The 15675-nt window shown below is 42.1% G+C and overlaps 1 protein-coding gene and 1 long non-coding RNA gene across 4 annotated transcripts in view; one reads left to right on the top strand and one right to left on the bottom strand.

Annotated features, from left to right (window-relative positions):
* The window catches only part of LOC117002412, a 160645-nt gene extending 160200 nt beyond the window's left edge, over window positions 1-445 (top strand). The window contains exon 10 of the long non-coding RNA XR_004419289.1: window positions 359-445. This is a non-coding gene — a long non-coding RNA (uncharacterized LOC117002412). The remainder of the gene's footprint in view (window positions 1-358) is intronic.
* Window positions 5-15675, bottom strand: part of GLI3 (GLI family zinc finger 3) — a 213420-nt gene continuing 197749 nt past the window's right edge. For all 3 annotated transcript variants that reach the window (XM_033071455.1, XM_033071464.1, XM_033071473.1), the window contains 5 exons: window positions 15413-15562; window positions 14660-14824; window positions 11619-11909; window positions 8057-8384; window positions 5-6925 (listed from right to left, as the gene is read on the bottom strand). In XM_033071455.1, the coding sequence (XP_032927346.1) occupies window positions 4629-6925; window positions 8057-8384; window positions 11619-11909; window positions 14660-14824; window positions 15413-15562 (3231 nt within the window). In that variant the 3' untranslated portion in view covers window positions 5-4628. The remainder of the gene's footprint in view (window positions 6926-8056; window positions 8385-11618; window positions 11910-14659; window positions 14825-15412; window positions 15563-15675) is intronic.

The following is a 15675-nucleotide window of genomic DNA, read 5'->3' as shown; positions in this document are numbered from 1 at the left end:
GAACTTAAGTACAAAGGCTTTTGTTTTTATTGACATTGTAAGAAACATTTTTTTCTTTGTTACAAAAAAGCTAAGTGGTTCTGAAAGCAGAAGTACAGTTCATATGTACACAGTGCTACAGACCCTTCAGATCAACCTAAGGCTTGAGAAACATCAGATCATAACTGCAGGTTTATCAAATGAAGACCACTAAGGTCTGTTACAGCTGAACACTATTCCTACCGTACATAAATGTATTTACATGGGTTTTTTTTCTTTTTTTTTTCTTTTTTTTTAAAAAGGATTACAAGTTTTATAAAACAAAATTTAAAAAATTGGAAAAAAAAAAGCAACACTTTTTTATCTTACACATCTGCAGGACCGACAACAGTAACTGTTCCATAGGAGACATTCCACCAATCCAAGGACAATAACACATGAATACCAGAGGTTTACAAGACATTTTGGACACTATTAACAGTGGTATGTGCTATTAGCTCAATGGCAAGTACTGCCTCATCATGAAAACTTGGAAAACACATCTTGGTCCCTCTCCTTTACAGGGTCAACACAAAATAAGGCACATACATTGCGAGAATATAAACACTGCTGTCCAGGTGGACAAGCCACAGTGGGACAGGTGTGGGTGAGCCGACCTGCCATCTCACTGAGGGGCGGGCGAAACAGGGTGGGAGGTCAGCAGCCTGCCAGCATCTTAATGCAGTAACCTCTGGGGCCATTCTCCAAGGAGAGAATAACATCATCTGCCACATGGATGTGTGGGACCATTGTACTCCCCAGCAAAGCCCATGTGTGAGCCCACTGACTTTCCTGCTAACACACCTTTCCTTCACCTGCATGTAACTGACAGATAAACTCTTCACTGGTGACTTCTACTTCATGGAAAGTAAAACTGTCTGGAGAAACACACATACTTCAGGCAGGCTGAGTGTTACTGATATGCCCAAGGAAGATCCTCACAGAGCCATTACAAGAAACGGTGATTTAACTTATACTGTAATGCTTTAAAAATAGAACGTTCATATTATTTTCTGCATTTTCATTTTGTGAGTTTCCAACAGCTACGCAAAAATCAACTGATGAGCCACATACACCAAAGCAAGCTTTGACTCTGTAACTGGAAGAGGAAGAGTAGAGGGGTGCTAGTAAACTCATCCCACCAGTGCTGATGGGACTTTCCCCAGACTGTCACATGTTGAGAAGGAGGTTGACAAGCGAAGGCTGGTGTCCAGTGTAACAGTGCCATGCTCAGACAGACGAGCCTACCTTATCAAAACAGAACCAAAACCCAGGATAGATGGGCTACAATGTATTGCTACCCTCACAGGTACCAAAACCAGGCTCTTTAGTATAAAACAGAAAAGCATAAGAAAACAATAAAAACTGAAAAGCGACACATGAACATAAGTGATACATACACTTAACGGTGAAAATTATAAATAATTGCACAAAATCCCCAAAGACTCAGCGGAGTCTCTGATTCTTCAGCTTCAGCCAAATCAAATGGGATGCTTTTCTTGAGCATGTGGTTTCTACCAAGACACACTGTTGGCCCAAGACAAGGCTAAGTGAGTGATGAAGGTTTGTCAAATCCAGGAAGGCAAATTGGCTACTCAAAGAGTCTCTTTCAGCCTGGAGCAATATGAATGGCTCCTTCTAAGCTCTGATGGATCACATCTGTTAATAGCTTCCCAGCATCAATTGCACCAGCAGATACAATTATGAACTGGAAAATTGCATTTTAAAAATAGTTGGAAATGTTTGGGGTTTTTTTAATGTATTGGTTCCATAACAATAAAAGACTTCTCTCCCCAGCCACCTACTCCCAGGTTGGTCGTAAGTCTCCCTGTTGAAATTGTTTATAAACATGTAATTGATGGTTTTAATAAAGAGCCAGGAGAACTGTCTGAAAAATGTCCAGCACAGCCTCTCCTCATGCCTACAGTGCTGCTTCTCTGTAGGGCTGTGAGCTGTACCTCAATGCTGCAAAGCACAACATGGCCTTTGGAACATCCTTGCCCCTGAGGACCTGCCCAGTGGGATGCATCTCTTCTTGTTCCAGCAGCAGGGCAGGGACAATGGTTGTGAACAGGCAACAGGTCTCTAAAGGGCCTTTGGGCAACAAGAGGGCAACAGGGAGTAGCTTCCTCCTGCTGTCACAGCAATCCAGTCATTTTCCATAGTGAGCTGTGCCCCGCTGCCTGTGCAGCCCAAGGACCACTGCAGGTGGCCTGTGAGAGCTGGTCAGGGGCAGGGAGGCTGGGAGGGCAACTGGCAAAGGGAAAAGTGCAGGATGAGCAAATATGTGTGCATGGAACAAGGTAAGAAAGAAATGCTGACTAAAGATACAAAGAAAGACACGAGATATATCATGATAAAAGGTGTAGGATATTTGCATTTGTCTTGATTTCTGACATTCCAGCTCACAGTGCAAATTTCCTGGTACATGCTGTGATAAGCTCAAATATGGCCCCTACACCAGATTCCTCTGATATTTTCCTACTGATTTATAGATTCATCCTTTAACAGCTGTTAACAGATCAATGTTATCTGACAGCTTCACTGAGATTCCATTCCTACAAATTTCTTCAAGTGCCATGTCCTGAATCAGCTGGTATTTCACCTTTTCTTTTACAATTGAAAAAATGCTATGGTTTTCTAGCCTACAGAAATCACCTTCAGATTTTGACTGGGTTAAAGTTTATCTGTATTTCAAAACTGACTATGCTCCCTCTTGTCCCTGTTTGCCTACTATAACATCAGCTCCTTACAGACGTCTAATCCATGACTGTAAGTGCCTGCACAATTTATATCCCATAGTAGGACTTCAATACTGGGATTTAACTGCAAGGACTGGAACTCCATGCAGCTTCTAGGAGTCGGTGAACTTAAACTGTGGTCTTGTGATTGTTCCTCTCAGCAGACTGTTCTCCAAGGAGCATTGTTCATTCACACACGGAGCCCAGCAGAGCCAAAAACTAGCCAGTGCTCCCAAAGCAAATGCCACTCACCTCTACCAGTGAGCAGTTTCATGATCACAGTGTGTTGGTTTCAATTTTTTGCCAGTGTAATTGACCCTGGGCATTGACCCACTGGTTTGCTTTGAAATTAAATGCACATGGTGTCACCAAGAGAGAGAGAAAGAAGCTGGGTTGGTCTTTTTGAGCTTTGATTAGTTGCCAGACAACTCAGTTGGTTAGAGCGTGGTGCTAACAGCATCAAAGTCGTGGGTTTGATCCTCATACAGGCCATTCACTGAAGAGTTGGACCTGATAATAATTCCAGATCAAAATAGTCTGTGATCTGTGAATATTTGCTGTTCTCCTTGTTTCTTTGCTATTTTTAATGGCAGTTTAAATTTCTTAATTTTGTAAAGCATGGACACAGTGGAAAAACATTTAAGATTATCAGATTGCTTGCAACTGCTTTGATTTATTTAGCTAGTCTGAGAACTGGGCCAACCATTCATTCTCTACTTCTTTTACATGACATGCCCATGATGTTTTTGAAGCTGTATGTATCCATGGAGCTGTCTGGGCTAAAGGGGATGAACACTCGATTCTTCCAGCAAATGAGAACCAATGGCTCAGCAAGTTACACCTAAACAATTTGCATTAAAAATAAAAGAATTCCACAGCATGAAATACAGCTATTTTGTTATTTCATTGTATGAAATACTTCATAAGACCCTGATTGTTTCTCCACAAATGTAGTATGCATTGAGAAGGTTATAGACTACCCAAGTCACTACACACACCATAATTCTGCTATCCAGTTACCTAAAAAAAGAAGGCTGAAAACCAGAATACCAAATACTGCAAAAGATGAGAGTTGGACGATGAACAGTTTTCTGGTCCTCTCCTTCCTCTGAAATAGGCTGAACATGACACAATCTCAGTACCGTTATTCATGGCGGTGACAGCTATCTCTGTATGGGTTTACAAAAATCCTTAAGCTTTTGCTAGAGATCAAAGGGCTAATGGTTTTTACATTTCTTATTTGCTTGAACCTCCCAACTTTGTGTGCTCCACGTTTCTGAAACTACAGCCCAGGGGTACCATGGCAGTGCATTTCTAAACTGGTTTTCCACCTCAGTGTGATGTGTCCAGTGCATCCAGAGAGGATTTCATCACCATATGCTCACTTTACATTGTGCCTGGTTTAAGGTTCAAGGGGAAAAGTTGCAACAGTTTTATAAGGTCTAGCTTCATTTGAGTAACAGAAAATTGTCAAGTCATTTCATCAGGCCTTTCTTTACAAAAATACCCCCAAAACAAAACAAAAAAAAAGAAACAACATGCACTTCACACGTTTACATTGGTTTACAATTAAAAAACAAAAGGAAAAAAAATAAGCATACAGACATTTGAAAAGGGTGAGAGAGAGGGAGAAAAGAGAGAAAGGGAGGGAATGGGCGTAGCAATACTGATTCAAAACTGAAATGGAAGACAGTTTCTCCCTAGAACACTTTAGGGTTTTCAGAGTCCTTATTCCATAAAAGGAATATACTTGAAACACATCCCATTTAGGTGAGATGAGATTGCTAAAATACATACACAACTAAAAAATATGAGTCTTTTTTTTTTCCCATCTGTTATCTCCTAAGTGTTTTTTTTTGTTTTTTATGTCTATTGCATAACAGCAAGAAACTTGCTTTCTTCTGCAAGTGAGGTCAACAAAGAGCTCATGTCTCCAATAGCCATATTGGTTGTGCTTACAGGCATAGCTGGGAATGTAAGAGATGCTCGGGGAGTGGTGAGGCGTGAGGAATTGCGGGAGACATTTTGAATGATACTTGGGCTCAGGGCTCCTGAAATTAAGCTGACATGGTCCCCATCATCTATGATAGCATCAAAATCTATCTGCACACTCTCTAGACTGTTGTTGTCAATGCTGTCAACTGTGCTTGACACTTGGTTAGCCCCTGGGGAAAGAAGCTCAGATGAGTTTTCAGTTGCAGTCCCCTGCAGCAGGCAGCTGGCTTCTGAACCAAAGAAAGAACCTGTTTTCATAGCTTGGTGGCTAAAGCCCATGGTTTGGTCATATAACTGACCAGAGTAATTCTGCATGTTAGAGCAGAACTGCTGTGATTGACCTTGCATTTCCATCTTAATGGTGTTTACCCTGTACATCTGGTTGCCATCCCCTATGTGTCTTTGCTGTTGGGATAGGTTGTTTCTCAACATGTTCTGCCGTCTGTTGCTGCTGTAATTAGAGCATGGTAAAGACTGGTAACTTTTGGCCCCTGACAAACCTGAAGGCTGGCTACCAATGGTGTGAGACACCAGTGGACAACTCTGTGGCCCTTGATACAGGCTGCCTTGTGAGGTAGGACTAACCTGCCCTAGCATCATTTGACCAGACTGATTAACTCCCTGGTAATGAATGCCATCTCCAACTGGCTGGTTTTGCAAATAGTCTTGTTCCATCATATTCCTGTCCTGCATCCCGTTTGCCATACTGATGGTTTGATCGCTGGATGCCAGGGGGTGACTGAAATTTTGTTGGTTCCCATTCACTGGCATGCTGCTGATTCTCAGCTTCTGCCCTTGCACTGCCATGCCACAGGAATTGTCTGTCACCCCAGACATCATTGCTTGCCTGCCCATGCTTTCACTGTATGGCTTGTTGGACTGCATGCTGAAAGAATTCCCAGCTCCGCTGGCAAGAGTCATGTTCTGCTGTAAACTGTAGAAAGCGTTGTTCTCCACCAAGTTCTGATAGCCGTTCTGCTGGGCCGTGTTGCTCCTCTCCAGGTTCTGCTGCTGAACCATCACATTATTATACAGTCTGAAGGTCCGAGCCTGCTGCAGTGCTGACCGCTGACCACATTTCAGCTTTGAAGGAGATAAGTCAGAACTCCCTGAGCTTACTTCATTCCACTGAATGGGCAAGTCACTCTTATTTGCCTCGGGACCTGCCTGCTGACTGCTCGGTGGAGGGGCTTGGTCAAAGTTGCTGGGGTTGTTGTTTCCTGAAACTGAGCTGTGATGCATTTTGTTGCTGTCTAGGACATTGTTCAACAAATGGTCGTACATGCCCTGGTTCTGGGAATTCAGATACTGGACCACGTCATCTGGCAGGAGATCCTCATCATTCAGACTGCTACCTGCTTCCATGGTAGCAGCCTCCAGGGCGACGTTCTCACTGATGCTTGGAGGACAGGGGGAGCTGAAGCCGCGGAAGACGCCACCCTCAGAACGGGTGTAGTTCTGAAGAACAAGGTTGCGCTTTTCCATGGATGGAGGCAAAGCAGGAGGGTTAAAGCTATTAAGACTGTTGAAACGCTGGACTCTCGGGATAGAGAGGTTGTCAGACACCATTCTGACTGGATCACTGGCTCTCCTTGTCCCATTTCCTAAAGCTTCATGAGACAGAAAATGCCTCCTGCTGTAACCATTTGCCCCACCATCACTACATCTTCGAGGGACATTCACTGGAGGCAGTGGAGATACTCCAGACTCCCTGCAGTCACCCAAGAGTGCCATCCTTGTCTTGAGGCTCATCCTCTCCATGTTAGGCAGTGGAGTTGGTGGGGGTCCACCAGTAGCTGCTGCATATTTAGCTTTCAGCCTGTATTGCTGGGCCGGGGTGAGGCTGAGAAGACTTGGCAGGTCATCAGACTGGCTCGCTTCACTGGAGCGCCGGGAGGCATCCGTCGAGATGGGGTCGTATGAGTCTGCAACGCTCATGTTCTGTGGTCTTCCCTCTGCCTGGGAGGCATCGCTGGACCTCCGGCTGGAGAAGCAAGGTGAGATTCCAGAGGACCTGCGGCTGCTCAGGTAGGCTGAACTGATTGTGCTAGTATTGCTGTCCCTCCTGTTCAGCATGTTCAACACAGTGATGTCCGTACTTGAGAGTTCATTCCTGTTTGGCAGAATAGTCATGGATCCTCCGACACTGCAGCTGCTGTTTGACTGGGTACCTGTGGGCAAAATTCACAGTTGAACAAAGAGGTATTATTCAGAAACTGGTGCAAAAAACACACAGTAAAGAAGTAAGTGGAGTATAAGTGAAGAACATCATCACAGCCAATCACAGCAGTGCTCTTTCTTGAAAGAAGTAGGCATAAAAACTGTGTCCTTAGGTTAAAAGTTAATTCAGAGACCCAAGGATAACAATTCAGTGTGAATCCCAGCAGAAAATTTACAGCCCATAGCCACAAACTGTCATCAGCTGGTGCAGTGCAGCTATGCTGGCTGATGTGCCAGGAGGACAGATTCGTAAGGGAGCTTTTTATAGGCAAAATATAATTAAACAGGCATTTGCATGGAATGGCAAAATATACAAATTAGAGGCTATTCAAGGTCATTTCTAAGACTTCTTGAAATATTCTTGAAATAGGTCCTAACAACTGCAAAACATCTTTGCTGGTTTCCTTGTTTTGGTTTTAAATAAACAGGATAAATTTCTTAATTTTACATAGTTTGTTTTGATTGAATAGGTCTCAGAAAACCTGAGCTGTCACTGCTGGGTGGATACCAGAAACCTACAGAAATGCTGTAGGCAAAGTAGGGGCAGCAGTGACATCCATTTTGGTCATGAGCAGCTCTTTGGAGGAAAACAACTGGGGATCTTCAGAGTTCAACCTTGCCTTGCTCCCATTCATGAGTATCTGCCCTTTTCAGCAGATATTTCTTCTCTGGGTGGGAACAGGTTATTTAAAGGGAAGCCCACCACATCTCTGCAAAGGCCGCCTCACAAAAGCCTCAACAGAAGGACTTCCATACAATAAACTCACAGGTATTTATTTCTTCTGCCTTGTCTCAAAAGAAGACAGAATTATGATAATCTTGGGTCAACCTTTAATTGTAGGGAATATTATTGGGTCCCTCGTTAGCCCCTGTTCTGTAAAATCCAGGACCATCAGACTTCTCAGAGGGTGGGTAGAAGGACTTGCAGTGAGGGAATAAACATAAAGTGATCAATTTACAAATAATTTCACAGCTGCTGAGTTTCCTAAGTTGTGCAATTCCTGCAAGAGTTGCAAGATCGAGCTAGCAAGCAACAAGATTAAGGACAAAATGTGTTATCACTCCTATTATGTGTATCTCACCGTTTCCTATGAGAGGTGGCAAGGTCGGGGCTTTGGAAGGTGGAACGGGGTTCAGTCTTGGAAGCATTCCATTAACTTGTTTCAACCTTTCTAATTTCACTTGCTCCATCCATTTGGTCCCTGTCATACTCCTCCTGGCCTGTAAGCCAAGTGCTGTGGTGGCTGTGGAAATGGTAGAGTCCATGATTGGGGTTTCATCGATGACACTGAGGTCTCCTACACTACCACCACCGGTCAGAGTAAGCTCGATCCCATTGTTGGAATAGTTGCTGATGGGGGACTGTTCGCTGCTGCATGTAGACTGACCACCAGGGCTTGGCTGAGATGTCTGTTGGAGGGAAGCAAGAGACAAAAGAGTATGAGGATTAAGCAAACAATGTTAACCAGAGCATTTTCACTAAAAGAAGGTCTAAATGGAGCCAAAGATTTAGGTATAGAAAAGTTCAGCATTAAATGATAACAGGGATCATTCATAAAGAGACTTTCTAGATAGTGGCTTCAACTGCAGTGAATGGCATTGTAAAACACAAGACTAAAATCCCCTTTCACATGTTGCTGATGGTATACAATATATCTGTCCATAAGACATTTATCCAAGTCATTCCCAGAGTTACTCCTATCACTTCAAGCCATTTGTGAGTATGTATGAATGGATACCCTACTTTGCTTAGGTGTTGTTCCCAACTGAAACTGCAGCTCAGAAAAACCAAACCAGAATTCAACCACGTTAAAAGGTATTAGTTTACACTGCTAGGCTTGCAAACAAACAAACAAACAAACAAGACTCCAACAACACTGGAATTTGTGTTTTTTTAATTAGACTTGTGGCTAAAGAATGTAAGCATTTTCCAGGCTTAAGGCTCATTGTTACAAACAGTGGTTGGCCTGAAATGTTGGCATGTAATAAAACAGGGACAAAGCACCAGTGCAAAAAATACTGTATCATATTATCAACATCCTGTGACCCTGGCAGCATCAGGTCTAACTTATACCTCCTCTTATACCTAACTTCTACCATCTCTGCCCTGAATTGAGGTAATGATCCACTCTACCAAATCCTGTGTTTCATTAGAATTTAAGATTTTAAGTGCAAGAATTTAGGTAGACCATACAGGCTTCTAATCTGCAGGGATATAAACATGCCACAATAACATCTTTCTTAACAGGGAGTGTTCCCTGCTGCTCTAGCAGAACTCTTGCTGTGGGGAAACACAGTCTTGATTTACTTTTCAGACTTTTTATAAAGTTCTCGCAAAAGAATGGGAAAATTGACAAACTGACAGACAAAACAGAGGAAGACAAACAGAAGTCTCGGGACTTAATATCTCACTGTAAGGTTCTATCAGTGTGATCACAAATCAGCGGGGCATGCAGTATCATTTTGCTCACAAGAACAGTTTCATGTAAGTTTTTAACTTTTAGGGTTTCTGATGTGGTTTTGTTTTTCGGTTTTGGGTTTTTTTCTTGCCACTCTGTGATCTTTATGTACATTTTACTGAAAAATGAGATCTAGAATTTCTGAAGTGGCAGGGACAACTCTCACTTTAAACATCAATGAATGAAGACGCAGATTCATGGCACTACTGTAGTTTCATATGCCCCTAAGGAGTCCATTTGAGATTCAATAACTATTTTATTATTTCTGACTTGAATGATGATACTTAGAATTTATGAGGCCACACCAAGCAAGTTCATTTCCAAATCCTGGCCATAGCAGATTTGGTGACAAGAATAGAAATAACAGTTACTATACAGAAGAAAGTTTGTGTTTCTGGACAATAGCTCTGTGCCATATGGAAGAAGTGTAATAGTGATCAGAAGGCTGTTCTTGTAGCACATGTCAAGATCACAGAAATACAGAAATTACAGAACTACAGAAATAAGAACTGTATTATGCAAGACATATATTTCTAGATGTGCAATACAAAAAAAGAAAATGGAAGTCTCATCTAGAGGGGAAAGTACAAAGACATTTCTGAAGATATTTCACCAATATAAGCCAGATTTTTCACATGTCAAGTGTTGCAAAATGCCCACAACACATTACAACTGGGAATGCGTTTGATGGATTGCACATTATTAAATAAAGGAATGATTGAACAACAGACAGAAGACTAAAATAAAAACATAAATAATGTTGCAATAAGAAAAACAGCAGAAAAGTTAAAATGCCCTCACCTTATTACCCACTGTCCTTAGGAAGTTAGAATAAGACATTTAAAAGCATTAGACAGAAAAGACATTGGATTAGTTGAAAACCAGAAAATATACCCTAGTTCATACATGCAATGAAAAACAACACACAATTATTTTTAAAATATAATCTTCAGTGAGAAATATTTAATACTATGTAAGCTATAGGCATTAGTATCACTCTTCCACAAATTTTCCTGCTAAAACTGTGTTCAATATACCTCAATAATGTTACAGGTTTACCTAGCAAAGAAAAAGAGATTTTGTTCCTTTGTAAACTAAGGTAGTTATCACCAAAGATGGCAGAGGACCTCCAGTAGACTTCAGCAGGAGCTTACTCTCATCCCTTCGAAGTTTTTGAATTCACTATTAATACTGAACAGTTTGAGCATAAGTCTTAGAACAACATAGCAGTAACTCATATTTCAGTGAGTAATCACTTTGAATTGCAGCATGATTAACAGTATGAGCAGAATTTGGAGGGCTCATATTTGTAGTCCCCAAGGGCTGGATACAGATGAATCATAGACCCAGATGGGGTAGAGGATGGAGTGGCTGCCTTTGAATTAACCCTTATGAAGAGGGCAGATGGCACATGAAATTCAGGCAAATAAAAGAACTTGTGTATTTAAGATAGCATCTCGAGAAATTGAACACAGTCCTTTCAACAGTTTAATGCAATATGTCAAGGTAAACCCGAGAAAAATATCTGCAGACTGTCAGTTTAAATTGATTTAGTTAAACTTGGATTAGGTTAACTTGATTAAGTATCAGATAAATGTAAGAGGTCACATCACAACAGAGATGCTATTAAAAGATGCCCATCTGCTGTTTAAGAAAGTCAATTTATCCTGCTTGTTTGATCCATCACCCAAAAGCCTCAAGCCCTTAAAATATGATTGTTTCCCCAGGTTCTCCAAAAATTATTATCATCAATATCATCATTTTATTCATTTGGACTTGTGGCTTGGTTTAGTTTGGTTTGGTTCTTTCATATTCTGGCTTTCTGCAAGATTCAGATCCACCGTCTTTCTTCTGGAAACAGAAGGGTGGAAAAAATAGGTTTTTGTAAAATGAAAACTCTGATTTGCTCATACTATTCTTATTCCAGAAGATGGAGTTTTTTAAGAGAAACAATTATTGTGGCAGCTGCCAGCACTGCACTTACTCCATATTACACAGATTAGATGTAATCTTTTTTTTTTAATTTCTTAGGCTTTAAAAACATTTTACAATGTAAACACAGAAGAAGACCTCACAAAACCAAACTTTGTGAGCCAGAGCTTACAGACTTGAGCATTTCATAAAGGGATTATTAAATGGTTGCAGGAAGAAAAGGACAAAGGGAGTGGCACGGTGTATTGCATACCATTGGTTTTTCTGACTTGACTGCTTTCACTTGGAGGCATTCTTCACGCTTTGAGGTAGTGTTGCTGAGGTCCTTCTGCTCACCAATTGCACCCTGAGTCTGATGGCCTGGAGAGCGGCTCTGAGAGTGGCTGCCTGGGTCCCTTGGTGGCGGAGGCCGTGGGTGGATATCTCCCCTCTGCTTCTTGGTGACGTGTGCCTCCGGGCCGTGCACGGTCTTCACGTGCTTCCGGAGGGAGCTGGGGTCTGTGTAGCGCTTCGTGCAGCCCGGTATCTTGCAAACATATGGTTTCTGACAAGACACAAAAAACCCCATCTATATTAGATTTAATTCCATGTGGGACTCCTGAAAAACTCCTTGGAGCACAGCTGGTGTCACAGTTATACACTTTCACAGTGAATTTGTTACCTAATTTATGGTCTCTACAACAACTGAATCATAGAATGGTTTGGGTTGGAAGGGACTGTAAAGATTATCTAATTATTCACTCCCCTCCCAACACGGGCAGGGCCCACTTGGTCAAAACCATATTCAAACATAGCCTTGAACATTTCCAGGGATGGGGCATCCATAGCTTCTCTGGGAAACCTCTACCAGTACCTCACTAGCCTGACAGTAACCATTTTCTTCCTTATAACTAATCTAAATCTACCCTCTACCAGTTTAAAGCCATCACCCCTTGTCCTATCCAATTGTCACTGCACCTAGTCAAAACCATTTGCTCCCCTTGGTTCAGAAGGTAGCAATTCGGTGCTGCACAGCTGATTGAGGTCAGAGCCTCTCATGGGTGAGCACAACTGGCACAGCTTTCATTAATCTTAGCAGAAGAGTCAACTCAGCTGTGGCAATTTATGAAGACTGGTCTAATTTTCAACCCTGTTCCTTGCCCTCAGCAGTTTGATAGCATTCCCGGTATGCCTAGTACCTACTACTTGACACTGAGAGGAACAACCTCATTCAAAAGATGCTGGGCCACTTGTTCAGGCAGAATTAACTGAGGAAACATTTTTTTCTGGCTCCATCAGATCACCAGTACAAGGTCAAAGCAGAAGATATAGTGCCATGAATATTTTCACGTTGCAGTATATGCACTAGTACTACTACTACTGCAACTAGCATAACTCATCACTCATTTTTTTAGAAACCCCTTTGTTTATCTGTGAATTTCTATAGTTCACGAAGCAATGTAGAATAAAGTAAATTTACTGTCTTATAAATTAACAAATCCTTTGTTCTTTTATTATGAGGGGATTAGAAGGAAGAGCTGAGCACTTCCCAAATCCTTTAATTGCCTTGGAAAGCAAAGTATTGTTCAGTCACTTTTATTACTGAATTGTTTCCAAGAAACTACTATTTTAAAGGGTTTTTTTCAACAAATAGAAAGAGACCTTCATGCAGAGTTTCTCAGAGGGGTTCTCTGTCTGCTTACACATGGCACTGTAGAGCCTTTGACAAATATAGCTTCATCATAGCTGTGTAAGGCCTGACACTGCTTCCACTGACATCAGTGGAAAAAACCCTCCCATTTACTTGAATAAGAGCAAAAAAGAGCAATTTAGAGATGATGTTGAACTACCAAGGCAGGTTTTCTCAAGTTGCTATGGAAGTACAAGTCACTGAGCTCTCCTCTGCATGAGTAAGGAATATTGTCAAGAAACGTTTTTAAATGCTTTTAAAGCTCTCTGTAGGTTACCTACTTAAAGTCAAAATGGCACTGCAAGCAAGTGCTGAATTTGGTCTGTACTTTTCATTGTATTCGCATCACTCCACCAGTATATGTTGCCCTAGAAGATTATTTTGGTGTGAAGTAATGGTGAAGGAAATGTTTAATTTGCTCCTATGGCTGCACCTATCAGAAATCATGTGCAGCATAAAAAGTCTCTGGTTGACTTACTGATAGACACAAAATTCTGATCTTAACACAAGGGCAGGTCACATTGCTAAGTATGAGAAGGCCTAACTCACCAACGAGGCAGAACACAGGTTCAGAAAGTGAATGAAAAAAGAAAGCTCAGGCAGTTATTGGCAAGGCTTGGAGAACTTCCTTCTACCTTGGTGACCATTCACAAAATCACTGCAAGCTTCAGTGCCATTATTAGGTGGGCTGCTGAAAGCACACACAGCAGGGATGAGGAAACTCAGAGATGCGCAATGCCCTCTGCTTCCCTTGTGACTGAAGAGATGCTGCAGGGTGAGGACTGGAAGAAGATGAATGCTCCCTGGAGATTTGCCAGCTGTAGTGTGTGCCTGCCACAGACCTGACAACCAGCTAGTGAAAGACACAAGCTGTGTGGAAATGGATATAGCTGCTATAGTATGTCCCATTATAGTTTGTTCCAGGACTTCCAGGTTTAGGCTAGAGGTGAAGGAGTATATGTCAAGGAAGAGAGAGTGGACTCTGAGATGTGAGACTGAGATGATGTGATTCTGTGCAACTTGAAATGGGCCAATAAAATGTGGTGTGATTCCTGGAAATGGAGGCAGCAGTGACAGGAAACACAGTAGTAGTGAGATATTACATTGAGAGTTTGGGAAACAGCTGTGACTGTCACAGCTGGTTTCCTTGAGAAAAGTCACATTTCCTCTGCTGCATCCCTAGTCCATGATGTCTGTTCAGGAAGGAAAAAAGAGTAAAAGAGGCCAGACAAGAAGGAAAAGGCATAACTCAGAACTTAAAAGGCAACCCATGGTTTCAAATGTGGAGACTGTGGCTGTCTGCAGCACCCCAAAGTATGCTGGGGAAGGTGCATCCCAGCAGATGGCTGGTGCCAACACAGGCAAGGAGATGGGTCCAGGCACTCAAGGAACCATTCCAGCTCCAGAGGGAAAAATGATCCTTCCTATACAGAGAAAACAGGATCTGTCCCTGGTTAATGCATGTGTTTCCATTAGAACCCCTCATTCAAAACTCTTGTACACGTAATAAAACACCAGGTCTGTATGACTTGCTGTGCCTGTCCTCTGTAATACAATCCTATGACCACACTCTAAGTCTGTTCAACAATGAATTATATTAATCTTTTGAAGCTGTGCTTACTTACTTCATTGGAATGAGTCCTGTTTTGGTGCTTGGCCCTGTCAGAGGCATTGGAGAAAGCTTTGTTGCAGCCTTCATGTTCACACACATATGGTTTCTCTCCAGTGTGAGATCTCAAGTGCGTTTTCAAGTTTTCTAGTCTGGAGTAGGCCTTTGTACAACCTTCAAACTGCAAACAAAAAATAGGACTAGTTCAGTTTTAATCTTTGGACTTGCAGGAAACAGTAAAAGTGGACTTATAAAAGTTCCGAATTTTTCCAAGCCTTCATAACCTTGTCCAAGGTAGTTTTGATTTGGACGGTTTTAATTTTACCCAAGTAAACTCCACCACAGCTCAAGTCAAAATGCTTTCAGCATTATGTTAATCTTCTCTTACAGGACAGCACAGTATTTGTGTACTTTGACTAAGACTGAAATCCATTGCAAAGCTACCAGGAGGCTGGTGGCCAGCACCAATATCAAGCTCTGTAAGAGAAAGTTCCTTTAAATAATTAAGCAAACTAAGCCCTGTTTAATAATGCCTTTTGGGGCTTCTTTGTACTTTAAACTTCAGGAAGGGGCCAAATTATCCAGGGAATCCCCTCTCCTAAAGCTTTTGTCATCTGGTTATGCTGGATAACAAAGCAGACATGGCAGTTTGTTCTTCACAAGTGTGACAGATAAGAGCTCAGGGAATGCAGCACTTGTCTGCTCTGTTTGTTCTCTGCGCAGCCCCAGCCTTCCTGTACAAGCCTGGAGTAAAGGCCCCTTTACTTACAGTGCATTTGTGTGGCTTCTCCCCTGTATGTCTCCTCATGTGGACCACCAGCATATATTGGGCTTTGAAAGGTTTCTGCTCTCGGGAACAGTCCAGCCATCGGCACACAAACTCTTTCTTCTCACCATGTATGTGGTCATTGTTGATATGCTGTTCAGGTAGAACAGAGGTTACAGCTTAACAGAAATACAACATCAGGTGCAGCCTAATTGTAATTTCCCATTGGAAGAGCACCAGAGATTCAGGTATGAACCAGGTCCTTG

Source organism: Catharus ustulatus, chromosome 1 (genome assembly GCF_009819885.2).
Source record: "Catharus ustulatus isolate bCatUst1 chromosome 1, bCatUst1.pri.v2, whole genome shotgun sequence".
NCBI lineage: Eukaryota > Metazoa > Chordata > Aves > Passeriformes > Turdidae > Catharus > Catharus ustulatus.
The sequence above is the reverse complement of the archived record's forward strand: the minus strand, read 5'-3'. Positions and strand labels throughout refer to the sequence as shown.